Source organism: Balaenoptera physalus (assembly GCF_965194825.1).
Source record: "Balaenoptera physalus genome assembly, chromosome: 19".
NCBI classification, from domain to species: domain Eukaryota; kingdom Metazoa; phylum Chordata; class Mammalia; order Artiodactyla; family Balaenopteridae; genus Balaenoptera; species Balaenoptera physalus.
In genome coordinates this window covers 67,687,100-67,714,704 of record NC_138900.1, presented here as the reverse complement: position 1 = coordinate 67,714,704, position 27,605 = coordinate 67,687,100, and the positions used below count along the sequence as shown (strand labels likewise).

Sequence of the window (27,605 nt, the reverse complement as noted above, 5' to 3'; positions counted from 1 at the left end):
GCCAGCCACCAGGAAAGGAGAAGCTAAACAAAAGGGAAATTTAACCAGACGCACAAGCAAGATTGATAAGGGACTGTGCAAATAAATCTGAAACCTGGATGAAGTGCACAGTTTTACAGAAGATCCAGGTCATCAAATGGAAGTAACGAGTTTGAATAAACCAGTAACCAGTGAAGAGCCCAAATTGGTCACCAAAGACAGCCCGGCCCGACGAGGCTGCCGGCCCTGAGGGTCCCAGGGCCCGTCTCCCCCTCCTTCCGAGCCCTAAGTAAGATGGGCCCATTCCCACATCCAAACGCCCCCGCAAGAAGCGTGTCGGGATTCAGAGTTTTTCAGATGTTTGGCACACGGAAAGCAGCCCTTTTCCCCCGTTCCTGTTTGCCCACTTCTGTCCCCTCTACCCTTAAAAGAACCTAATTACAGGAATGAGATCACCAGGCAACTGAAACTAACTCCTGACTTGTGCTCTCCTGAATGCACACCTTGCCTTGTCTACGGCGCTGATTCTTTTCCTAGATGAAAAGAAGTAAGAATGAAGAAGTAAGCAGTTAAAGAATGACCAGCTCTCTACCCCAGCAGCCCCCTTAGCAATCCTGCAGGAGACCACACGGGCAAGAGAACATGTGAAGAGCCAGCCAGCCTGCTCGCAATGGAGAAGGAGGCAGAGCCAACCTCCTGTCACCCCCGTCACTCTGACTCCACCCCCGTTACCGAACGCCAGTCCGTGTGTCTGACGCACAGTGACAATACCAAAGCGTCGGAGTTTGGAGTAGAGCAAGGTTTGCTGCAGGGCCGGTGGGTGGCTCATGCCCTAAAAGGCCTCCAACTCCTCGAAAGTTTTCAGCAAAGCCCTTTTATGGGAAAGGTGAGAGAGGGGCGTGGGTAGTTGTTGCAGACTTCTTGGTGTCAGATCCTTTGTTCTTGAGGTTAGGTCACGGTCAGGTCCTGTAAATCTCCACCAAACAAATGGTACTCCCTGTTCTGACAAGAAAAAGGGAAGGTCCCAAGGCTCAACTTTCACCCTCCGAGGTCCAGATCCTGGCTAAGAGGAGGGGGTCCCTGCGGAGGGGTGGTTACCCTGCCTGGGAGCGTCCGTCCAGCACCCAGCCTGGGTCTTCCCGCCACTGCCCAGGCTGAAGAGGCAGATCTCAGCTGGCGGCACCCTCAGGGCCGGGTCCCCAGACCCTGCCCAGCCGTCATCACTGAGGGAGCCAGGCGCCCAGGACCCAGCCGGCCCTCAGGCTCCTCAGGCCGCCCAAACTGGGGTGGCGTGGGGCGGGTGCCAGGTCCCACGGGCTGAGACCCATGCCTAGTGGCTGCCGCTGCCACTAGGTCGCAGAGGCGGGGATGGCGGAGAGGTTCACGGCCGCCTCAAGGCCTCCGCCCGGCCAGTGGGCGGCCTTGGCGAGGGCTCTGGAGCCCTGCAGGGCACACCCCCAGCCTGTTCCCAGGCCCTCAGCTCACCCGCCAGCCGCCAGCCCGAGGCCGGAGGGCCTGGAGAGCCCCAGGGAGAAGGCCGCCATCCGCCTCTTACCTCGCTCTCCACTGGAGGACCACCACCCCGCCGACCGCCGGCCTAGCGGGCCCTCTAACCGCCGCTCTAAACAGCCCGCGTCAGCGGTCTCGCGGTAACCGTTGCCTAGTAACCAGGGTTGCGCGGTAAAGGTGCGCAGCAATGGCCGCGTGCTAAGCGCTGCGCATTGTCGCACTCCTGCCCCTCTCCACTGGGGTGACACTGGGCCTGCGTGGGGGGCCAGGACGTGGACAACTCTGGGGGCCTCACGGGTGGTCCCAGCATCCGAGGGCGTCTGGGGGGCCTCAGGCACTGGCAGAGGCAGGCCCGGCTCCCGTGGGACAGCCCTGCTGTTGTGGCGTCCACGCTCCTGACCAGCCCTGGGGTGGGCTCTCTGTCCGGGGACACTGGTCCGGGCCCCCCGGAGATGCGATGTCGTCGCCCGTGGGGCCTGGGCTGCCCCCTCCTCCTCGCCATGCCCTCCCTGGGCTCCGCCCCCTCACAGCACCGGGTCCAGCGGGCAGCTGCCCACCTTGGCTCCCACGGGGAGCTCAGGCCTCCGTCCTCGGTCGGAGCCCTGAGGGGGCAGCAGCCTCACGTCACAGAACAGGGGGGCGGGGGGGTGGGCGCAGAGGGCGCGTGGGCCTTGAGGTGTCGCGGTGTCAGCCCTGACATTTCTGTGGCCGTTTCAAGCCCGCCCGTCCCCCGGGGTCTCTCCTCAGCGGGCCCTCTGCGCATCCCACGTGGATGCTGAGCTCTGGTGAATAAATGCAGGCAGACGGCAGCAGAGGCCCTGAACGCCCCGCAGGTTTATGTCCGGAGGGAGGGACGTGGCAGGTGCGGACCCTCCACCGCGGGCCTTCCCCCTGCCCCCGAGGGAGCGGCGTCCGAGGAGCAGACCCTGCCAGGCGCCCTTATCTTCCCGCTGCCTCTCAACAAATCCACTCCCGCTGTGCCCAGGAGCCCCTCCAAGCGAGATCCAAGCACTACGGGTTTGACAGAGCCCAGGGTGCCTGCCCCCGGCTTTGGTTTTGGAGTTGAGCGCAGGGCAACACGGAGCCGCCAGGCTGAGGCATTTCCAGCCAAGGGAACTTTCCCAAAGCCTCGGGACCTTCAGTCATGCTGACTTAGCAGGGGGGGCTGTGCCTGTCTCCAGGGCCAGACCAGGGCCCCCGCCAGGCTGGGTTGGACCGACCGTGAGTTGCAGCAGAAGATGAACCTGGCCCGAGGGCGCCGACACGGTGGGGCGGGCAGGGGCCAGGCCACGTTCTGCGTCCTGAGGGACATGGTCTAAGAGCCTGTCAGCGTCCCAGCCTGGTCTTGTTCTTGGTCCAAGATAACCATTATTTTTCGGAAAGTATTTTGTACAGACAATAGCAGAAAGCAGATAATGACGTGAACGTTTTCAGGAATCAAATTTTCAGTATTAAGACAGACACAGAGTCAAACCAGTGGGGTGAAGTAAAGCTCTGGGGACGTGGGAGCTGATTCTTCCCAGGAGCTCGTGGTCCCCAGGTCCCAGGACACGAGGACAGCAGGAGCCAGAGTGTCCAGTGCTGCCCTGAGAGTACTGGGCTGCGGGCCAGCGCCGAGGCCGGAAGGCTGGCCTGCTGCACAGGCGGGTGACCAGCGCGTGTCCAGGGCTCGGGCAGGAGGGCGCTGGGGTGGACGTTCCTCCGAGCAAACGCCGTGCCCGGGGCCGGCCTCGCGGAGTCACAGGCCACGCGCACAGGGTGGGGGAGCAGCCCTGGCCCCCACGCACTGCTCACCAGGCCCTCGGCTCTGTCCTGGCTCCTGCCCATCCTCCCCACGACACCTGGGCCTCCAAGGGCACCTCTGCCCTTGGCTGGGGAGGGCAGGGAACCTGGGGCCAGGCAGCAGGGGCAGGTGGGGGGTCTGGGAAGGAGAGGGAGACATCCAAAGACCAAAGGGAGCAGGGGGTGTCGTGGAGGGAGCAGCACAGGGGAGGGGATGGGGGTCAAGAAGAGCAGCTGCGGGGCCTTTCGTGGTCGGCCTCTGGCTACTGAGCACTTTGGACTCCGTGTGAGGTCCGTGGGACCCGGGCTGCGGCCTCGACAAGGAACACTGGCCCCAGAGCCCAATACTGGCCCCCTGGCCCATCCCAGAGTGTGCCGACCCCTGGTCCAGGAGGTCCCCTCTGGGGGCCGAGGGTCAGGCATTCCGCCCCCCACCCTCTGGTCACATGAGCTGCGTCCCTGGCCCTGAAGGCCTAGAGAGCCTCTGCCAGGGCCACGGGTGCCGGACACCCCAGCAAGGCGCTCGTGTGGTGGGAAACGCCCTCCCCTGGACGCCCAGGACCATCGTCCGAGTCCACCAGAGACCCCCGCCCTGCGCACCATGCACATGCCTGCAGACCGGGCCCTCCCTGTGCCGTGGGCGGGGACCACGCAGGCCCTGGGAAGGAGTGCAGGACAGGCATCTGCTTCTCTGTGGAGCCTTTATTGAGTTTCCAGGGAGACCTGCTTCCCCCATGACACCTCCAGACCCGCAGGGACCTGGGGGGGCGGGGACTGCAGAGCACACGGAGCTGTGTGGTGTGCCGTGGCCACGAGGCCGGGACAGAGGGCACGAGGCGGTTTCCTTCCGGTCAGGTGTGGCCAGGCGGGAAGCCGGCTCACTGGCGCCCGGTCTCGGGGGCACCCCAGTCGCGCGGGTAGAGCTGCCTGACAAGGTCTTGCTTGTTGACCTTCCCCATCTGGTTCCGCGGTATCTCCTCCACCAGCAGGAGCTCCGAGGGCACCGCGTACGGGGCCAGGAAACCGCTGCAGAGACAGGCCAGGCCTGAGTGCAGGAGCCGCGGGCGCGGGTGGCACCTCCGCAGCAGGTCGGGGCCTGGTCCTGGGCATGGAGACGCCCCTCTGCCCACTGGGGGAGAGGGTGAGCCTCACCCAGGGCCAGGCCTCCCGAGACCCCACCCCGGAGCCCTTGAGCTGGAAAGAACTGGTCCTACCTCGCGGTCCATTCACTGCAGCCCTGGCCGGACGGCTGGGGGAGGTGGGTGGGCACCTCACAGACCCCTGGGTGCCATGACCACACACGCCGGCTGGAGCCACCCCTCCCACCCCAGAGCCTGGTGCCCAAGCAGTGGGAGTGGCCGTCTGGGTCCAGCAGCTGGCCTGCAGCCCGCACCCCCAGGAGGAGCACCGTTAGACAATGCTCCCTCCTGTGAACGGCCACGTGGTGGGCCCAGCCCCAGGCAGCTCTGGACACCACGCCTAGGCTCCTCCTGAGCAGAGCTGCCTGCTCCTTGCTCGCGGGCCACACACGGGGCCCCTCAATAGGGAACCAGCAGGTGCACGGGATGCTGCCCGGGGCGGTGGGGAGAGGGGCCACCCACCGTGGCTCCTGGCCCACAAAGGCTCCACGCTCTGTGGCTGCTGCCAGTGACGCAGACGGCGGGGCATCGGGCAGTGGGGCTCCGGACAGAGGCACCGCGAAGTCTGCTCGGGGCCCGCAGGAGTAGGGACAGCCTTGGCCACTCAGGACGTGTGCAGCAAGGGGCCAGCGAGGGTGGGCAGAGAAACCCCACCCCTTGGCCTCAGTAGCTGGTGCCTACGTCCATCTGCCCACAGATGGCGAGAAATGCTGTTACCTCGGGGCAGCTCTGGCGCAAATCGCCTGCTCCGGGCCAAAGGTCACGGAGGCTCCACCAGGGACACCCGCTCCCCGCCCCCCCGCTGCACAGCACCACCTCCCAGGCGGCACCCATCTTCTCTCCGCCCACCAGCGTGGAGCGGGTCAAGGGGCAGCTGTAAGGATGCAGGGCCCTGCGTGAAGAGTAGGTGAGGCGGGAGTGGAGCACGAAGGAAAAGGAAACCCCGTCTGTCTAGAATCCCAAACCCGGAGAAGGTCTCTTTCAAGGATGAAGATGAAATTAAAGGCTTCAGACACAGGAGCTAGGGGTCCCCAGCAGCTGACCCACTCCCCACACTTGAAGGTCTGTGGTGGGAGGGGCCTCCCTGGGGGGAGAGCGCCAGACACAGGATACGTGTCGTCTTCATCTTATTAGTGAATCCTCCGTAAGAGATAACCGTTTGAACAGGAAGTGTTCAAGAACGTAGCGTGGGGCTTGTAACGAACACAAAAGTAAAAGGTAGGACGACAGCGCACAGGCGGGGTGGGGTCACAGCAAAGGCAGGACACACAGCTGGACGCCTAACTCACGGCCACCACGAAGCAGCAGAAGCTGCAGACGCGGAGGGACGCGCTCTAAAGCCTGCAGACCCGCGGATTCTGAGAACAAACCCTGTTCTCCTGCGAGGGGCGTCGGCTTAGCAACTGGTCTCACAGGAAACTGTCAGAGCAGCTCCCAGGCAAACTGAGGCCCTGGGCAGGAACACAGCAGGGCTGAGTGGTTTGTTACAAAGCCAGCTTCCCCGTGGGAAAAGCCCCGGGGACAGCGGTGGCCTCAGCTCCACCGCTCAGCCCCGTGGGGAAGGGAGGTGGCCCGGGGGGCCAGCAGCGTCTCCCCTCCACGGTCTGATCGGACGGCAGCACCTGCTCCATCCCGACACCGGATTACTGAATTCTCCCCGGGGTGTAAGCCCCACGTGGGCCACTGCAACTGGAGAGTTTGGTGGGCGGGCCACGTCCCAGACCAGGAACGTGGTGCTGCCACCGAGCCCAGAGGCCACGCCGGCCCCTCCCAAGTGTCGCGGTGCCTGAGCTGGGGCGGGGGTGCCAGCCTCCCCCAACTCCGCTAGGAGCACAGCGCAGGGTCTGCAGGAGGGCGTAGGACAGACCTTTGTTTGGGGGTCTTGTAAGATTCAAGAATCTTCAGAAATGAAAAAAATGGCAGCGAAAGGGAAGACATTATTTAAAAAAAAAACAAAAAACCTTTAAAAAAGACCCCCAAATGGCAACGAACAGGACACAGAAAGAAAGAGCAGCTTCACTGAGCCAACGTCTGGCAAGCCCGGAGTGAGGCCCCTCCCCCATTCCCCCCCATGCGGGGGCGGCGCCGGCCCTGCGCTCTGAAAGGAAGGCCCCTGCCCTCCCTCCAGGGGGTGGGCAGCCGCGGGGTCACTGTCCAGTGACCGCCCCGTGGGAGGACACAGCCCAGGGAACTGGCCGCGTGGGGACCGCAGGCTGACCACCCGCCCCAGGCCCGCCCTGCTGGGAGCATCTCCCCAGGGACCCAAAGCCTCAGCACACAGCACACGCCGCCCCAGCCGGGGTCTCAGGCCCCTGCGGTGAGGGGACAACGGGAGCCCTGGGCGTGAAGGAGCAGGTTTGAGGGCCAGGAAACCTGCTCTCAGCAAAGGATGGCAAGTTCTTTCTTTTAACAAAGCAACTGTTTAACCAAAGCGGCAAAGCCAACTAGAATCTTCTTCGTGCCTTTGTGAAATTGCAAAGCTCCAACTGTGATTTTGCAAATCCAGGGGAATCTAATCGCCCAGCTGTGCTGCCCTGATAAACAAGGATTCCTCCTGTTTGTGAAATCACGTTGGATGAGCCACAGATATCTTCAGTGCAGAGGAGAAGGAGGCAAGTCGGGCAAGGGGTGTGGGGAGAGAGGGGCAGAAGGAGGGACCTCTTGGATCTAAAATAAAGGCCTTGGGGATGTAACTAACAGCTCCTTTCTGAGCTCTGGCCTGGGGCCAGCAGCAAGCACCCAGGGGCCCGTGTGATGCCCCGCGCTCAGCACGTGCTTCGGGCCCAGCAGCGCCCCTGCCCCGAGCCCGCTCAGCCCACGCCCCGGGGTCCCGTCGGGATGGCTCTGAGCTCAGCTCCTGGGAACGGACCTTCCTTGACAAGGTTCCTCCTACACCCAGGGGGGGACGCACTCGCTCACCACGGGCCCCCGTCCACCTCTGACCCGGCCTCGGAAGTTTACACCTGAGTCAGGGGTCGGGGTACTACATCTGCTCCCATCGTCACGACACAGCTTCCCTGGGGCCCTTTGTGTGCGCGTATGAGTGTGTGTGTGTGTGTGTGTGTGTGTGGTGTGGGAGGCGCAGCTCCTACAGGACCACATCACCTGGCCCTCAGGCCCCAGCCCGAGACCCCGCCCCCCCGCCCGGCCCTCACCTGGCCCACTCTTTGAGCTCCCTGTGGGACAGCGAGTGTCCCTCTTGAAGGGTCACCACTGCGGTGACCCGCTGGCCCCACGTCACGTCTGGAACTCCGATCACAGCCACGTCTGTGGAGAAAGAAGAGGGTGGGGACCTCAGAAACACAGGAGGACGAGCACCGCAGGCTGCAGGGCAGCGGGCACGTGCGGGAAACGCCTGGGGCCCGCCGCCCCCAGAGAAGCCCGCCTAGCAGCCAGAGACAGGGGATACGGAGTCTCTGAGGGGCCAGGACGGCCCAGGACACCACCACTCCTGCGCACGGGGTCACGGCCTGCACCTGGCCAGCCTGGACCCACGCGGCAGGCGGGGGAGCAGGCCGACTGTGGGGGGGGGCGGGGAGGGGATGGGAGGGCAGGCCCTGATGGTGTGCCCCCCACTGGGTACCTGGTCCCCATTTTGTCAACAACACACACACAGGAAGACACATCTGGACCGGTCCCGAGACAGCCCGGGTGGCCGAGTGCAGCTGTGTCAGCCAAAGGTCAGGGTCCGGGCACCCAGCCGCTCACCCGTGATGCTGGGATGGGCCAGCAGGAGCCGCTCCACCTCCAGGGCGCTGACCTTGTAGCCGCCGCTCTTGATGATGTCCACGGACGTGCGGCCGCGGATCCAGTAGCTGCCGTCCTTGAACACAGCCGTGTCACCTGGGAGAGGCTCGGGTCAGTGGGAGGCACCTGGCTCGGCCGCGGTCGGCGCTGCACACGCATGTGAGCGCCACCCTCCCCGGCACGTGTGGGCCCCGCGTCTGGGAGCGTCAGCACCTCTCTGGGACAAGGCAGCAAGCACCAGGCGGACGACTGGGACCTCGCGTGATGCCGACGCCAGACGCCTCCGTGGCCCTGCCCCTAGGCAGGTGGCGGCGTCCCACAGGGACGGGCAGGACCCCCGTGAAACAGCCCAGGGCCACGGAGGCGGGAAACGAGAGCATCAGGGCCTCCCTGGGGTCCTGGCCACAGCAGGGCCACAGTAGGCCCTTTCCCAACGGGGCTCCGGGCCATACGCAGTGTCACATGGGGGTCTGGCAGGAGGGAGGGACCCCCCACCCGCCATGCTCAGCGCCAGGGCTTCTCCACCCACTTCTCCTGGACGTGGTCCTGGCAGGAGCCCTGCCCAGCTAAGGACCCATGCGGTCCCACCTCAGGAGGCGCTAGAGACCTGGGGGGGGGGGACGAGGTCAGCGAGGGCCGGGGCCACACACCAGACGGGCATTGCGGTCGGGGGGGGTGGGGCTGAGTGTGAGCGTACACACACACGTGTGCACGGACATGTGAGCCTGTGCACGTGGGGACGCCCACCGCGCACTGAGAGCTGCGCTGGTGCTTCACCGTCTGCTCTCACACACCCCACGCTGCACACGGGTGATTAGCTGGAATAAATCATCAGTATTTCATGATACATCACACCGTCCAACGCAGGGGGCCCATCCGTCAGCTCGCGCTCCTGGCGACCTGCCACGCGGGGCGCCCCAGCCTATTAAACAAGACGGATGGCAGTGCCCGGCTGGCTGCGGTGGGCTGTGACGCAGCAGGAGCTGGGCTCCTGCAGGTGTGGGGCCTCCTGCCTGACGGCAAGCAGAAGGAAGGAGAGGCACTCTGGTCCCCGGACAGAGTGATGGGGCAGGTGGCCGGCTGGCGGGAAAGGATGCAGGCGTGGAGTAACAGGCGGGCCGCAGGGACAGGACGCGGTCTGCCCCCATCCCATGAGGCCCACCGGGGTCCCTCTCCCATTCCTGCTGTGCAGCCCTGGCTCCGGCCATGTCCCCTCCGCAGCGGACAGCCATTGGGTCTCCCGACGGCTTCCCAACCACTGGACACCAGCCCCTTAAATGCACCCAATGGCCCAGCCAGGCCTCCGCTGGCCAGAGACGCAGCAGTGTTGGGGGTGGGGGTCACTGCCCTGCCCTGGTCCTGCCAGGGACACCCCCATTGCCCACACCAAGGCGGACATGGCTTCGGGGCCTCTGGCCATGTCGCCTGCACCCTCTTTGCTCTGTGTGACGCCAACTTAAGTCAGGGTGAGAGCTCGCCACGCTGTACCCACACGCCCTATGCCAGCCCCCGCCACGCCCCTCGCCCCAGCGGTGCTCACAACCGCCACCCCATCTGCCCGACACCCTTCGCTGTCCCTCTGCTCAGACGTCACTTCGGTGGCATCTCCAGGTGCCCACCGCCCACGCACCAGCTCACAGTTACGGCGGCTTCCTTGCACTCTCTCCCGTCACCAGCTCTTACACTGACCCTCATCCAGCCTGATGAAGAGCAGTGAGATTTAGGGTCTCCTCTGAGAAAAGACAGGCACCGCAGTGGTAGGGACGGTGCTGAGGACACACGGACATCGTCCCAGGGGGATGTCTGGGGGTCTGCATGCCGAGTTAGGAAAGGCCCCACGGGAGAGCCCTGCTGCTTCCCGGGACCACTGTCAGGCAGGGTGTGCCGACAGATGTCAGCACCACCCTGGACTACCCAGTGGCCTCAGTGTGATCGCACACGTCCTTGTAAGAGGGGGGCAGAGGGATATTCGAGACACAGAAGACCCAGGAGAGGCCCCGTGAAGACGGAGGCAGGAGGTCCCAGCGGCTCTGTGCCCCTCACACGTGGCTGTGCAGAAGGCCAAGGAAGACACTAGAAGGAAAACGAAGACACAACTTCCCAGAGCGGAAGCCTCGCCTGAACACACATCTTGGTTCTCTCCCTCTCGAAATAAAATCAACAGCAACTGTTGTTTTCAAAGCACAAAGCCGCGCACAGGGAGACAGGAGAGGGCATGATGGTGAGAAACTGGCAGCTGGAAAGCAAGCGGACAGACCCCGTGGGCTGGAGGGAGGCTGTGTGAGACGGGTTACGGCCGGGTTGCCAGGCGCCCTGCAGGAGGTGGGGTGGGCCGAGCGAGGAGCAGGGGCACCGGCCCTCAGCGCACGGCCGCCGGTCCTTCTCTGGGGACGGAGGAGGGTGGATGGCGACACGGGAGCCCACGGGCCCTGAGCAGCGGTGGCTGGGCCTCCCCAGCCCCTCTTCCTGCTCTCGGCCCCCGGACCCCTGCTGGGCATCAGACGGGAGAAAATCAGCCATCAACCCCCGGAATTACAAGACGTGGTCTCCAGAGCCCCCAGGGTGCGTGGCCTGTCGACTTCAGGGCTCCCAGGGCAAAGGGAAGATTCTCTAGGACCTCAAGAGGGGAAAGGTCACGATGCGCCAGGAATAACGCAGCTGCAGCCGGCAGCACACGTGGAAGCCTGACACCAGTAAAGACAATATCTAGCCCAGACTCCCGTACCCGGCCCAGCCAGGAAGAAGACACTGGCAGACACGAGCTTGCCAGAGCTCCCCTCCCACTCGCCCAGCCTCAGGAGGCTCCTGGGGAACGTGGCCGACGAGGAGAAGGGAGGCCGGTGGGAGCTGTGCGCGGGCGTGGGTGGCAAGCACAGGGGGGTCTCCCAGGGGGACTGGGGGCCAGAACAGATAAGCCCTCCCGCCTCGGGAAACACTGCGGCTTCCACGTGCTCAACCCTGAACGGTGTGTCCACAAGCGTCTGGCAGCCGCCAGGTGGCCAAGATGGGCACGGCTGGGGTACGAGGGCCACGCGTCCTTCTTCCCAAACCGGACAGACCGCTGGAGTCTTCCAGCTGCACACGTGTGACCTTGATTAAAACAAAGACCTTCTGCCCAGAGGTCTGAGGCCGACCGGGGCAGACGCTGCGGCCAAAAGGCAGCGTAGGGACTTCCCTGGCAGTCCGGTAGTTACGACTCTGCGCTCCCAATGCAGGGGGCCCAGGTTCGATCCCTGGTTGGGGAACTAGATCCCACATGCCGCAATTAAAGATCCTGCACGCCACAACTAAGACCTGGTGCAGCCAAAAAAAAAAAAAAAAAACCCAGAAAAACAAACAACAACAACAACAAAAAACAAAGGGCAGCGCAGAGGCCCAGCAGGAGTGCGCAGGATGGGGACACACCGTCCGCACAGAAGCCGCTCCAGGTGGCTTGGAGACTTAACTCCAACAAAGCCGGGCATTTCAGAAGAACGTGTAGGAACAGCTCTTGACGACCGCTGGGGAACAAAGGGTAAAACACACACAAAGGGACGACCACCAGACAGGACCGCGACACAGCCCCAGCCTCCTGCTCACAAGGCGCCTCCACAGGGAGCCCAAGCCCCGCAGGGCGGCGGGGGCCTGCCCACTCGGCAGCCTGACCATATCACACGTCCTGGGGGGCCTGGGGGGCCCTGCCCAGGGCTCTGGTCGTACGCGGTCAGCAGACGTGAAGGGGTCGACCACCTCCAGCTACACGTGCTGTCACACCCCTAACACGAAGCACCGGGCCCCCTCTTTTCAACACGCTGCCTGATTCCTAACTATTGTTGGTCAAAATAAAAGCACTGCTTTCGGGAGAACCACATCAGAACTCAGCGTGGCTCCGAGTGAGCTGCTGGGCAAGAGGACGGAGCTCACGCCTGGGTCCACCCTGGGGCCTTCATCACACGAGAACTGGAAAGATTTTATACTTCTCCTCTGTGTTTGTAAGGGACCGAAGCTTACTGAGGAAACACTGGCAGAGAGAAAACAAAGGAACAGATGACAATCACACAGAGACAGCAGCTAGCGCCTGTGCTTGGCAGTGCAAACCCGCGTGACGGCCACACGCACACACACACACACGTGCGTGGTGCACGCCAGCAGGGGCTCCCTCAGGCCAGGATCCCTCGAGTCGTGGTTGCAAAAGGTTCACGATCCTCTGTGGTCTGGATGCACCACGAGGCACCCACAAGCCCAGCGCAGAACAGGGGACTCCAATTTCCCACTTTACAAACATCGCACGCGTCCTCCCGCACCCCGTTTCCTTTGAACGGATTCCCAGGAGCCCTCCTGACACACAACCCGCCCGCGGGTGCCAAGCACCCGCCTCACAGCACCAAGTGTCAACTTCGGAAGAATCTCTGCCAATTTGGTGAAAGGAGACTGTTTCCACATTTGCTCTTTCACCACCAGGAAGTAAAACGTTTTCTGTATTTTTATGGCCAATTGCACTTCCTCTCGATCTGCCCGTGGCCGTGGCTCGTTTTTCCTACTGGGGCTACTGGGCTCAGGGACCCACTCCCTTGGCCCCAGTTGGCCCTCACGTCGTGCGCTCACCGACTTCTCAGTGGACCCCACGCTCCACCGAGGCTGCAGACCTCGGCCACGTGTGCACCCGGCCACAGCAGGGCTCTCTTGTTTCCTGCTGGTGAGTCTTTTTTTCTTACGTAAATAGCCTTTTATGTTTTCCCCTGATAACATCATGTGCTCATTAGAGAAGAAAAAAAAAGGGAGTAAACTCAGCACCCAGATACCCCCGTTAATGTTCTGGTGGATTTTCTTACGGACCTTTTCCCCAATTACCTAAATTTCTTCTACAAGTGCGTTGATTTGTCATTAGGTGTGTGCAGTTTACTACGTCACTTTCTAACAGTAAATGGCGTGAGGAGATCTTCTTTAGAATAAGGCAGAGATACCATTTCTGTTTCCTCGTGTTCAGCTACAGTCTTTCTCCCACGTCCAGAGGGCAGGAGGGGCTGTAGCGCAGGCTCAGCTCAGCCCCTGCATCCCTGTGTCCTCAGCTCCGTCCGCAGGGTCAAGGTAAAGCCCTGAGCAGAGGGGGGCCCTGGCACCGCCACCTCCCTGCCCCGGCCGGCACTGGGCCCACGTGCGTGTGGAAGGTTCTCCCCAGCCTGGCGTGCTCAGGTGGGACCTGATCGGGGTCGCCATTGGAGGTGCTTCTGGATAGAGAGCTTTGGTTTCCTGCCTGAGCTGCAGCCAGGACCCCTGGGGCTGGCAAGGAGCTCCCTGGCGATGGAAGCCAGGCTTCATGCCGGGCAGGGAGGGTGGCCATGGCTGGCATGGCCGAGGGAGGCCTCTTTCCTCTCGTCCAGACACGGAGGAGAAGCCAGCTGGGTGCGGCCCCTCTCGAGCCCCGGCCAGAATCTGTGTGGCAGGAAGGGCTGGCCAGGGAAAGGGTTAAGTTTAATTCATCCTGATTTCTATTTAATATCACGCTCTCCCCGCAGGAGCGGCAGCTGTGAGCTGATTGCCGCGCTCATTATGCAGCCTGTATCGCTAATGGCCTGTGACAAAGGCACGCGGCTTCCAGGCCTCACCCCCGAGAGCCAATTAAACACACAGACTCCCTTCCTGTTTGCTGCGCATTACAATGAAATTAAACTGAATTTCAAAATCATTTTCTCCTAAAGACATCTCTTTACGATAATTAATGCATGCTATTCCTTTCAACTGAAATATTCATCACGACCAGGGACTAAAATGTTTTACCGCTGACTGCCCTGCACTTCGCAGCGCTGCCGGCCCAGCATTCAGCGAGCCCTGCTATCTGCAAAATCCACAGGGCTTTGGTCCCTGTGCTTTTAAAGAAAAAAAGTTGCAGCTCTTCAGCTGAATTTAAAAATGAAAGAGGATGGCCACAAAGAAGTCAGATTTCCAAGTCAGGACACTCGGAGGGCTACAGGAGGGACACACAAAAAAGCAAGATTAGCTCAAAAGTAGTATTTCTTAAATACTGCATTTGAAGGACAATAATAGTGGTTGGCTGCCACCAGGCTGGCCCGTATGAATGAGAAGTTTACAAAGGGAAGCCGGGGCGCGTGTGAATATGCCGCACGGACAGGTGGCCCGGGCTCCTGGGCCCCAACCACAGAGCCCTCTGCTGGCGCCGGCCAGGGCTCCCGGCACAGGCCTCTGCTCTGGGGGGGCCTGAAAGGGAGCCCCGAGGTCCCCCAGGAGAACCCCTCATGTGCCCCTTCCCCCTCAAGCCCCACCCAGTGGAGCCCCAGCACCCTGAGACTGCTGGGGGGTCTGCACGTGGCCGCCGGCTCTGTCACCTGGTGACCTCAGGCCCATGACGGCGGCAGATTGGAGGTGATTTCTGCCCTTACTAACCCGCGCTGCCTGAGCCCGTGGGGAAGACACGCGTGTGGTATCGGCCGGGAGCAGTTCCCCAAGGGGTTACCAGGCCAAGGCCACACCCACCGCTCACCTCCTTTCCCACTCCCAGGTACCCCGTCACGGCCGCCCCCCCCACACTGCCTTTCTCTTCAGCTCTGTGGTCCACAGAAGACCTGGCAAGAGGTGCGTTTCTAATTATGAGGCCAGCACATGACGACAGGGGAACAGGCCTTCCTTTTCGGAAAATATTGCTTTAAGACTATTATTATGAAATAATGCATTTTCAGTACAAAAGTTTTAGAAATACAGACAGGCAATAAGAAAAAGAGAAACCCCAGAACCCCACCTTCTGGCTGTCACGAGCTGCTGTTCCGGTGTGTCCTGTGTGAACACAAACCAGTGAATCAATGCAGCTGCAACCGTGAATACTCCCAGTACCTGCCGAATCGTCCACACAGACAGGACGGCTGGGACCAAGGAGGAGGGGGGCGGGGGGGACAGAAGGGGTGGGGCTCCTCAGAGCGGGCCCTGGGTGCGTGTCCGGCGAGAGGGCTCCGAGGTTGGGGGGCGGGCACCGGCCTGCCCACGCACAGACCCCGGGCTCTGTCTCCACGTGCTCCTCTAGCAGGTGACAGAGTGCAGACTTCAGGGCGGGAAGTAACGTAACGAGGGGCCCAAACCAAAGTGCAAACCAACCTCCTTCTATGAAAACGGGGGCGGGGTTACAAAGCAGGGGGCGGCGGCGGGGAGGGCGGCGCGCCGAGGAGGGTCTCGGAGGCGGAGTGCAGTGGTCACTCGGGAAGTGGAGTCCTGACCCACGAGGGGCAGAGGGACCACCTTGTGCAGGGCTGCTGGGCCAAGGGACAGGATGGGAGCCTGGCCACAGGGCTGGGGGCTGCTAGGCCCCCTGAGGGTCATGGCCTCAGGACCTTCCTTCTAGAGGCCTCAGGGGGGCTGGGGTGCAGTGTGGGAGGTGCAGCCTTTAAGACGGGAGCACAAAGTGTACCCCACCCCATCTCTGCCCGCCAGGGAGGATTCTGGGGACGTCCCGGTGCGGTGGTACCCGGGTGGCCCTGCCGTCCCCTCTGGACCCTCCCTCCTACCTGTTTTGAACCAGCCGTCCGAGGTGAAGGCGGTTTTTGTCTCCTCTGGCTTGTCCCAGTATTCCCGGAACACAGAGGGCCCCCTGACCAGGAGCTCCCCCTCCTTCTCCTCAAACCCTGGGGTCACCTGCAATGGGAGAGAAAGGTGGGCGTCAGAGCTCGCCCCTCCAGGGCACGTCTCCACCTGCCCCCACCCCTCCCGAGGCCCACATGCTCTCCTGAAATTAGACACTTTAGTGGGAAAGACGGCAAATGCCGCTTTCCGTGCCCACCTCGGTCACGCCGGCCGCCACCTCCGCGCCCGCCCCGGCCGGGAGGTGTCCGCCTCCCTTCCCCAGAGCTCGCTGCTGGGCCCCATTTGCCTGCCTGCCCACCTCTAAAGGCCACGCTCCCGTGAAACTCTGTCTTCAGGGTGTTTCTTGGACCGACCGCGGACACGGGAGGAGAGGGCAGCGGCCCACACCTGCCGTGGCTGCTGGACAAGCTCGGGGTCGGCACCCTCGGGGCAGGAAGGGAGCCCACAGGGCAGCCCGTTAAGGAGGGAGAGCCGGGCGCCTAGGAGAGCGAGGTGGTCAAGGTGCAGGGATCTCAGCGTTTCCCCTGCTGGGAGCACGTCGAGGGCGGGAAGGGGGCTGGGTGTTAGAGGACTCGGAGTCGATGTCTGTGATGCCAGGAAAGGATACAGCGAGGTGGCACCACACGCCGCGGGGCCCAGTGAGCCCCTCGGGTGCACCCTCGCTGGCTCCGTGCTCACAGAGTTGGCTGACAGTGGCAGTAACTGTGACCCACGAGATCAAGTGCCATACAGGCCTGTTCAGCTCATCAGCTCCCACCCGGGACGAACTTTTCTGGGGAAAGAATATCCCCCTCTTTTAAAAAAAATCAGAGCCCCTTTGAAATGTCCTGTAAAATCGTCTGAGTTGTTTGTCTGAGGCCTGGACGGCAAGCTGAACGCCCCCGGGGCCGACCCTGCAGGTGGAGGGTGAGGAGAGCCTGCCCTACAGCAGCTCTGTTCCCAAGCCTTGCTGTCGACTCATCACCCTGGTTCTCACACAGGAGTGACGTCACCCGAGGGGACCGGGCTGCATGTTCTGGACCCAGCCGAGTTCCTGCCATCAGCCTGCTCAGAGGAGGTGTTTGTTTTTTCAACTAAACTGCAGGCTTTATTTGTATTTCACCATTTTTTCCACTGCCATCCTTTATCTCCTCCACTGCCAAGGTCAGCCTGGCCATGGGGTGGCACACCTGCAGGGCAGGTATGCACGGCAAGGCAAAGGCTATGAAAATAATCTGACATGGAAACCAACCCCAGAGATGGCAGGTTGGAACTTGCAGACTTAAGTCAACTAGATAATAGTAAAACAAAAATACCAACATCCTCCACTGGATGTGAACAAGATCCAGAGTCTCATAACACAATATTCAAAATGTCTAGGACACAATACGAAATTGCTCAGCACATGAAAAGCCAAGAAAGTGCCAACTCTTATGGAAAAAGGCCATCAGTGCAGGACAACACCAGATTGCACAGATGTTGGGAGTGCCTAAGAAAGATGTTAAAGCACATATTATCAATGTGCTCCAACAAGTAAGGGCAAAAACACTGCAAATAAGTGGTAATATAAAGTCTCAGGAGAGAAATAAAAGACATAGAGCAGAACCAAATGGAAATCTTAGAACTGAAAAACACAACAGAAATAAGAAAAATTTGCTGGATGGGCTCAATAGCAAAATGGAGATTACAAAGGAAAGAATCTGAGAATTTGAAGACAGAACAATAGAAATTACCCAATCTGAACAACAGAGAAAAAACTATTGGAAAAAATAAACAGAGTCTCAGAAGCCTAAACCAATACCACAAGGGCTAACATTCATGCTATCGGATTCCCAGAAGAGAAGCTAGGGGCAGAAAGATATTTGATAAAATTTGGCTTAAAACTCTTCAAGTTTGGTGAAATACATTAATGTACAGATTCAAGAAGCTCCATGAACCCCAAACAGGACAAGCCCAAAGAAATACAAGCCCAGACACATCATAATCCAATCACTGAAAACTAAAAAGAAAGACAAAAATCTTGACAGCAGAGCATAACTTAGACGCATTCAAACGACTACTGACTTCTCAGCAGAAACAATGGAGGCCAGAAAAAAGTGGAATAACATTTTTTTAAGTGTTGAAATAACTGTCAACCCAGAATTCCAAATCCAGTGAAAATAACCTTCAGGAATGAAGATAAAGTAAGCACATTCTTAGATGAAGAAAGAAGAGAATTTGTCGTCAGCAGGTCTGACCTAAAAGAATTACTACAGAATGTTCAGTCAGAACAGAAATGACACCAGAATGAGCCTGGAAGATCAGAAGTAAAGGAAAAGCAACAGAACTGGTAAATATCTGGTTGAATAAAACTGACTATTCTTTTCCTCATGAGTACTTTAAAAATATTTTTGACCATTGAAAGCAAAAATTATAACATTGTTTAATGGAGCTTACCATATACGTAGATGTTACATATGACAACAACAACATAAAAGGGAGACGGCAAAGTGACCCACAGAGTGGTGACAAAGATCCTCTGCTCCACCCGACTGCAGTGAGGCTCCTGAACCTCCCCTAGGCCCGTCTGTGCACTTACTATAAAATCCAGTTTTAGGGGACTTTGCTGGTGCTGCAGTGGTTAAGAATCCGCCTGCCAATGCAGGGGACACGGGTTCAAGCCCTGGTCTGGGAAGATACCACATGCCGTGGAGCAACTAAGCCCGTGAGCCACAACTACTGAGCCTGCACTCTAGAGCCTGCGAGCCACAACTACTGAGCCCACGTCCCACAACTACTGAAGCCCGCACACCTAGAGCCCATGCTCTGCAACAAGAGAAGCCACCGCAATGAGAAGCCTGCGCACCGCAACGAAGAGTAGCCCCCGCTTGCCACAGCTAGAGAAAAGCCTGCGCACAGCAACAAAGACCCAACGCAGCCAAAAATAAATAAATAAATAAATAAATTTATTTTTAAAAAAACTGATAGGAGAAATAGACACATAATTATAACTGGAGACTTCAACACTCCTCACTTGGTGCTAGAACTAGTAGTCAGAAAACCAGCATGGCTTTGAGAGACCTGAACACCACCATCAACCTTCTTCATCTAACTGACATTTACACCCCAACCAAAACCAGCAGAATACACACTCTGTTCAAGTGCACTAGAACAGTCACCAAGATAGACCACATTCTGGGCCATAAAACACAGCTTAACACATTTAAAAAAAACTGAAATAATATCAAGTATGTTTTCTGACAGTAGTGGAATTAAACTGGAAATCAATAACAGAAAAATTGAACAACACACTTCTAAATTATCCATGAGTCAAGAAGAAGTCTTAAGGAAAATTAGAAAATTAGAAAATATTTTGAACTGAATGAAATTAGAACACAACATATCAAAATTTCAAGGGTAAAGCTCAAGCAATGTTTAGAGGGAAGTTCATATCATTAAATGCATATATTAGAAAAAAAGAAAAAAATCTCATATCAATAACCTAAAGTTTTACCTTAAGAAACTAGAAAAAGAGAAAAATAAGCCAAAAGCAAGCAGAAGAGAAGAAGCAATTAAGATAAAAACTGAAACCAATAAAAATTGAAAAGAGGGACATTCCCGGAAGTCCAGTGGTTAAGACTCCACCTTCCAATGCAGGGATGCAGGTTCGGTCCCTGGTCAGGGGGCTAAGAGCCCGCATGCCGCGGGTTGTGGCCAAAAATTAAAAAAAGAAAAAAAATTGAAAAGAGAAAAATAATGGAGAAAATTCAATGAATCCTAAAGTGAATTCTTTGAAAAAAGATTTTAAAAATGGATAATCTTCTAGCAAGAATAACAAAGAAAAAATAAATAGAAGACACAAATTATCAACATGAGTTGTGGGAAGCATATCACTTCAGACTATGCAGACATTAAAAGGTCAGTAAGGGAATAAAACTGAAAAACTCTATGCGCATAAAGTATTCAATATCTCAAAAACCACAAGCTACCAAAACTCACCCAAGATGCAATAGATGACCTGAATAGTTCTTTAACTATTAAAGAAGCTGAATTCATAGTTAAAACCTTCCAAAAGAAGAAACCTCTAGGCCCAGACGGTTTCAGTGGAAATTCTATAAAATACATAACACCAACTATATACAATCTCTTCCAGAAAGTAAAAGAGGAGGGAACACCTCCCAACTAATTTTATGATGCTTACATTACCTTGATACCCAAATCAGAAAGAATTTGCAAGAAAAGAAAACTACAGACCAAAATCCCTCATGAACAGAGCCGCAAAGATCCTCAACAAAATGTTAGTAAAGCAAATCCAGTACTGAATAAAAAGAATGACCCACCACGGCCAAGTGGGGTCTGTCCTGGAAACACTAGGGAATTCATCCATGCAGCCCACCACATCAGCAGCCTAATGAAGAAAACCCAATCAATGCAAAAAAGGCATTTGAAAATATCCGAAATCCATTCATGATAAAAAACACTCTTGGACTTCCCTTGTGGCGCAGTGATTAAGAATCCGCCTGCCGGGGCTTCCCTGGTGGCGCAGTGGTTGAGAGTCTGCCTGCTAATGCAGGGGACACGGGTTCGAGCCCTGGTCTGGGAAGATCCCACATGCCGCGGAGCAACTAGGCCCGTGAGCCACAATTACTGAGCCTGAGCGTCTGGAGCCTGTGCTCCGCAACAGGAGAGGCCGCGACAGTGAGAGGCCTGTGCTCCGCAACAGGAGAGGCCGCGACAGTGAGAGGCCCGCGCACCGCGATGAAGAGTGACCCCCACTTGCCGTAACTGGAGAAAGCCCTCGCGCAGAAACGAAGACCCAACACAGCCAAAAATAAATAAATAAATAAATAAATAAACAAATAAAAAAAAGTTAGCTTAAACTTATAAAAAAAAAAAAAAAAAGAATCCGCCTGCCAACGCAGGGGACACGGGTTCGAGCCCTGGTCCGGGAAGATCCCACATGCCACGGATGGAGCAACTAAGCCAGTGTGCCACAACTACTGAGCCTGTGCTCTTTGCCCGTGAGTCACAACTACTGAGCCCCTGTGCCACAACTACTGAAGCCCGCATGCCTAGAGCCCGTGCTCTGCAAAAAGAGAAGCCACCGCAATGAGAAGCCCGTGCACCGCAACAACGAGTAGCCCCTGCTCGCCGCAACTAGAGAAAGCCCGTGCGCAGCAACAAAGACCCAACGCAGCCAAAAATAAAAAATAAATAAATAAATAAATTTATATATTAAAAAAAACCTCTCAGCATATCAAAAATAGAATGGAACCTACAAAAAGCCTATAGCTACTGTCATGCTTAATAGTGAAAGACCAAATACTTTCCCCATAAATCGGAAATAGGACAAGGACATCCAATCTCACTATTCCTATTTGGCATCATACTGGAAATCCTAGTCAGGGCAGTTAGGCAAGAAAAAGAAATAAAAGGCATACAGATTGGAAAAGAATAAATAAATCTGTTCTATTTGCAGAAAAAAATTGTGTATGTAGAAAATCTCAAGGAATTAAAAAACAAAAATCCTCCTAAAACTGCAAAACAAATTTACCAGGATTACTACAGGATACAAAGTCAATACACTAGAATCAACTGTATTCCTATACACTAGTGATAAACAATTAGAAACAAAAAACCAAAAAATTCTCTATTTACAATCGTTGAAAAGGAAGAGGAAAAGGAGGAGAAAGAGATGGAGAAAAGAAGAAATACTTAGGTATAAGCCTAGCAGAACATGTTCAGGATCAGCATGCTGAAAATCTCACACATACACTCCCCCACACACACCCCCAAAGCAGACCTAAGTAAATGGAGAGGGGCACCATGTTCATGGATTGAAAGAGTCGTCAAGGTAAAGATGTTAATTCTTCCCAAATTGATCTATGGGTTTAATGCAACTTTGACCAAGATCCCAAAAGGATTTTTTATAGATACGGACAAGCTATTTCTAAAATTGGTATGAGCAAGCAAAAGAACTAGAATAACCAAAAAAAAAAAAAAAAAAAAAACTCTGAACAAGAATAAAGTTGGTAGGATAACACTACAATTCTGAGGCTTACTATAAAGCCACAGTAGTCAAGACTGTGGTATTGCAAAGGAACAGACACACATATCAGTGGAAGAGACTATATAATCTATATATGAACCTGCTGAAATATGTAAAATTGAGTTTTGACAAAATTGCAAAGAAGAAAGGGTAGTCTTTTCAGCAAATAGTATTTGAACAACTGGATATGGAAAAAAATAAGTTCCAACTAAATTTCATAAATAATGCAAAAATTCACCAAAATGCACAATAGGTAAAAATGTAAACTGAAAAACTATAAAACTTTCGGGAGAAAACCTTTGTAACCTGGAGTTAGAGATAACACCAAAAGCATGATCCATAAAAGTAAGAGAAAGAGAGAAATTAGACCTCATGAAAATTAAAAACTTCTGCTTTATGAAATACAAGACAATGTAAAGACAAGCCACAAACTGGGAGGAAATATTGGCAAATCACATATCCGACAAAGAACTCTCGAAACCCAACAGTAAGAAAGTAACTGGAGGGGAAGTGGGCAGAGCAAGAAACACCAGGAATCCAGCTCCCACCCGGACAACTGCACTGGCAGATCTGTCTGATGTAACTATTTTTGAAACCTGGAGTCTGTTGAAGGCTTGCAACTTTCAGGGGAAGGCTTGGAGGGTAAACTGTGGGTAATTTTGGTCATTTTCAGCTCTTAGCACCGTAGCAGCTACCACTCCTCCCGCCCCCGCAGGCAGCTGTGCATGTATTCCTAGAGCAGCTTGCACACAGACTGTGGAAGCCAGGGTGGGCAAAACGGACGCAGATCTTCAATAAGATTATGTCAGCAGATTTCTCATCAGAACTTTGGAAGCCAGAAGCAGTGCACCCATATATTCAAAGTGCTAAAAGAAAAAAAAAGTTAACAAAGAATCCGATATCCACTAAAAATGTTCTTCAAAAGTGAGGAAGAAATTAAGACATTTCCAGATAAACAAAAGCTGAGGAAGTCTGCGACCACTAGACCCACCCTGTAAGAAATGCTCAAATGAGTCCTGCAGGTTAAAAGAAAGCACCTAGTCAGTACACCGAAGCTGTATGGAGAAAGAAAGATCTCAACAGAAGTAAATACATGCACTATTACACATTGTTTTCTACATGATTTAGGAGACTAACACATTAAAAAAATTATCACTGTAAAAACTAGTATTACAAACTTTGGTTTGTAACTCCAAATCTTGTTTTCTACATAATTTAGGAGACTAATACATTGAAAAGAATTAATTTATGTTTTAGGGCACAGAATGTATAAAGATGTAATCTTGTGACATCAACAGCTGAAAGGGGTAAAGACAGAACTGTAAAGGAGAAGAGTTTTTGCATGTTATTAAAGTTAAGCTGGTATAAATCCAAATTAGTGTTAAAATTTTTAGAATGATAAATGTAATCCTCATGGCAACCACAAAGAAATTAGCTGGAGAAAATACACAAAAGGAAATGAGAAAGGAATTTAAACATTTCACTACAAAAAAATCAACTAAACACAAAAGAAGACAGTAATGCGGGAAATTAGGGACCAAAAAAAGCTATATGGCACATAGAACACAAATAGCAGAAGTAAGTCCATCCTTATCAGTAATTACTCTAAATGGAAATGGATTAAATTCTCCAGTCTAAAGACAGATTGGTGGAATGGATAAAACCCCATGATCCAACGACAGTTGACCCTTGAACAACGTGGGGATTATGGGCAGAGGCTCACCACACAGCTGAAAATCTGCCTCTAACTTTATAGTCAGCCCTCTGTGTCTGTGGTTCCACATTCATGGATTCAACCAACTGTGGATCGTGTAATACTGTAGTGCATGTTTACTGGAAAAAAAACCCCACATATAAGTGGACCTGTGCAAACCCATGTTGTTCAAGGGTCAATTGTATAGCCTGCCTACAAGAAACTCACTTGAGATCCAGAGACACAGGTGGATGGGAAGTAAAAGGGTGGATTCAAGATATTCCTGCAAATAGCAACCAACCAAAACAGACCAGGGTGGCTGTACTAATATCAGAGAAAATAGACTTTATTCACACACCTAAGGACAAACCATCAAAATATACGAAGCAAAAAACCTGACAGAACTGAAGGGAGAAATGGGCAGTTCCAACTGAGTTCCATTCTACCTTAGAAATCCACGTCCCTGTGTCCCCTTCCTCAGCACTCCCCAGCACTGGGTGCCCTACACAGACCTCTTATCACAGTCACTCTTCTGCCTCAGGGGGCATTCTTGGTACTGCACATCACCTGTTCAAATCACTGTGTGCTTGTGTCCTGACAATACCTACTGTGTGTTAATTTACAGACACGATCACCCAACCCCATGCTGCGTTCACTCCAGCTCCTGTTGTCTGTGGACCCTCCCTTTATTCCTCCGTCATGCTGGACCCACGGCCAGGTGCGTGCTGACCGCATGCGAGCAGGCCTGTATGGTGGGCAGGAAGCAGGGACCAGAGCGCATCCAGTCAGAGAGGACTTCCTGCCCACCCCCAGCACTGAGTCCTAGATTTCTGATTTCATACAGTAAGAAAAGATATTCACAGTCTTCTTCCAGGCAAGTTGCATGAAATGCAAGATACTAACTTTTGAACTCCACGGAGCATTTTTTCACGTTTAGCATTTCTGAAATTGGGCCGCGCCTCCCCACGGACGGGACATGGATTTGGTGAACAAGGATGGCCACTGTCCACGGACACTGCTCTGCCCCTTCCCGTGACACACAGACCAGCCCCCGAGCACAGGAGCTGCTGGCATGCAGGCTCTGTGGCCACAGACACGCGGAGCACAGAGTCAGGGTCTTCTGGAACCGAAACCAACTCTTTGAACTGAATCCCCTCAAGACCCCTCACCTACTCAGCACAATCCCACTCAACACTCCATCTGAGCGTGTTCTTAGGTTCATCTATACACCCATCATGGGTTCAATGCCAGAAAGACACACCCACCCACCAATTCTAGTTTTTGTACAGATCTGCCAGGGAGTCTCTGGTCTACAGAAAGCAAGTATCAAGAAACTAAGACATCGACTTCCCTGGCGGTCCAGTGGTTAGGACTTCACCTTCCAATACAGGGGGTGTGGGCTCAATCCCTGGTCTGGGAGCTAAGATCCCCCATGCCTCAGGGCCAAAAAACCAAAACAGAAGCAATATTGTAACAAATGCAATAAAGACTTTAAAAAATGGTCCACTTCAAAAAACAAAAATCTTTAAAGAAACTAAGACACATCACCATTTTCTTTATGCCAGAGAAAGATAAGGCATTTTTTCATTTCTTCAGGGAGGGGGAAAGCGAACCACCAATTCGAAGTTCTAATAACAAACAACCTAAAATAGTGCGTAACCGTAAACGTTGCCTTCGACTAAAATCTGTCCTGTACATCACCGGGTCACAGGCAGGGCCAGGGCGCTGCAGGTTTCTGCTGCCATGCCTCAGAAGCACTCAGAGCTACACTATCTGCCCATGGGACTGGGCGGGCAGTCCCCGTACTCTGGGGACCCAGCTTGGGTGCAGGGGGCGAGGCACGCATCCAGAACCCGGACCCCCGGCGACCGCATGGCTTCAGACCACACCTGCCATCCACCCTGCAGTGAAAAGGCTGGCTGTCCTCACAGGGGACCCCGTTCGGGCGCGTAAGAACGTGTTGACCCAGGGCACCTGACACATGTACTCTTTGTTCGTGGGCCACTCCATCGTTGGGCGGCCAGGGCCGTGCCCGAGAGCTGCCGGCGTGAGAACACGTGCTTCCTCATCTGAAAGCATCTCAGAGGCAGGAGTTGCTGGAAAGTCCCGGGTGGAACCATGACACAAGCTTCAAGGAGGAGGAGTTGAGCTGGCGTAAGGTGTGGGAGCTCAGGTGAGGGGGCAGGACCGGGGCAGGGGCGGGACCGGACACACCGCAGAGCCTGTCCCCAAAGGCCCGGCGCCTCTTGGGCCGTGGGCCCCGCTCCCAGTGCGTCCTGATGGGAGGGCTGTGTAGCTCACTGCCCATTGCCCAGCCCCAGGACAGGAGCCGGTCCTCACAACACGAAGGATGAAGCCAACAGAGGAGGCGGGGTGGCTCCAGAGGGACGTTAAAAGCACATTTGGGGGCAGGCAAGAGGCACAGCGGGGCTAAGCGCTCCAGATGCTCGCCTGGCACGTCAGGGGGCCAACTGGACCTGCCTTCCCGTGTGAAAGTCCTCATTTAGGGTCCTGCCGCCTCCTACCAGGCCCTTGGAAAAGAGGTAGTGGACCCACCTCACCCTAAGAGGCAGAAGCACACGGCCGACGATGGTCAGCTGCTTGCCTGAAGTGAGTGCACACGGCCGACGATGGTCAGCTGCTTGTCTGAAGTGAGTGCCTTCGTGGGGACAGCACCCCACCACTCATCGCAGGGCAGAGTGTGCCCAGGCGCCGCAGGGCCCCTGTCCCCGTCCCCACCCCCACGGTCCACGCAGCAATCCATGGTCCATGGCAGCGACAGGGGAAGTGGCGAGAGGGAGCACGGGAGAGGCGGGGGGCGGGGGGCGCACAGGCACCCACACATCAGCCCACCGTCCGGGGCGGCAGCTTGCACGTGGCCACACGAGGTTAACTGATTTTAAGGGGATAAAGGGAAGCGGTGCTCGCTGCCGCTGTCCTCCTGTCCCAGCTTGTCCCACACCCCACGTGGCTGTCTGCATCCTAGCAAGACAAGAGGATTCCACATAAGGCCTGGTCACCTCTGCGTTACACGGCAGTGTGGCCTGTATCGGTCAATGGACCCGTCTCTGCTGGCTGGCATTTGGCTCTTACGTAAGTGAGCAAATTGAAACAATAAATAGAGACAACTACACCTCAATGACTAAATTTAAAAAAAAGAGAGAGACCACACCGTGTGCTTGCAGAGTTTGCCAGCTGGGAAGAGGAACACACAAAAAGAAACATCGCGGCAAACAAAGCCCCCTACCCCATGCCCAGGGCCTCACGGGGAGACAGCAGAGGACACCGTGGCGCTGGAACCACCTCACCGGAACCAGGCCGTTGTGGGGAGGCCGCCCGCTCTTCCAGCCCCTGACGTCCCGCCAGACAAAGTGCAAGACGCAGGAAGCGATGGCTGCAGAGCCGCGGACGCTGGGGCACCGGAGTGCCCCCAGGCTGCCGGCCACGGACCACCCAGCGCGGCCAGGGCACCCGCACACCGGGAGGCACAGACGGGGACCCACAGCAGGAGCCCCGCCATGCTCTGCAGGGTGGGCAGGTGACCCTGACCGTAGCCAGGCCAAGGGAGCATCCCCTGAGCGTCGGGCACCGGGCCTCCACAGCCTGCCTCTGCCCTTGCTCTGGGCTGCCAGGAGGGCACCGGATTCTCCCTGCTGCCTGGGAGCACCCCTTGGCCCAGGCACCCTGTGCCTTCGCAGGGCTCCTGTCCGCCCTTGGGCCTCCGCGTTGCGGGGTAGACACAGGCCCGAGAGGCCCCTGGTCACCACTCCTGATTCTCGGCGGTCGGTTCCTGCCAGAGAAGCAAGAGCGCTCAGGCTTCAGAGGCGGGAGGACCCTGACCGCAGCACTGCACCGCCTGGTGGCGCCATCGCCGCTGCTGCGTTTCCTTCCCCAGGCTCCAGCCCAGGGGGGCTCCCCACGTGCTGGCTGGAGGAGAGGAGTAAGGAAGGGAGGATGGAGAGGCCCCAGCCACAGACCCCACAGAGGTTGTGGGCCCCGCCAGTCCTGCTGCCCCGCCGCGGGCTCCGCGCGCACGCCCGCTACGCGGCACACGTCTCCTTGGTCAATGCGCCTGCGCCGACCTTGCGCCTGCCATTCAGGTCAAAGGGCCTGTGACCATCTGGCTTAGGAGGTACTTCCAAGTTCAAGATGTGCCCTCATGACAAGAAAAGAGGACCCTGAC

The 27,605-nt window shown here is 56.1% G+C and overlaps 1 protein-coding gene across 3 annotated transcripts in view; it reads right to left on the bottom strand.

Moving 5' to 3' along the window:
• Window positions 1-3,954: 3,954 nt before the first annotated feature.
• Window positions 3,955-27,605, bottom strand: part of ACSF3 (acyl-CoA synthetase family member 3) — a gene marked incomplete at its 5' end in the record, with an annotated part of 56,696 nt that continues 33,045 nt past the window's right edge. Inside the window, 4 exons of one of the 3 annotated variants that reach the window (XM_082437922.1) lie at window positions 3,955-4,296; window positions 7,565-7,676; window positions 8,118-8,252; window positions 15,647-15,773. In XM_082437922.1, the coding sequence (XP_082294048.1) occupies window positions 4,149-4,296; window positions 7,565-7,676; window positions 8,118-8,252; window positions 15,647-15,773 (522 nt within the window). In that variant the 3' untranslated portion in view covers window positions 3,955-4,148. Of the gene's footprint in view, window positions 4,297-7,564; window positions 7,677-8,117; window positions 8,253-14,055; window positions 14,101-14,425; window positions 14,925-15,646; window positions 15,774-27,605 lie in introns of those variants that run through there. The other 2 variants (XM_082437924.1, XM_082437923.1) reach the window with 2 other exon arrangements.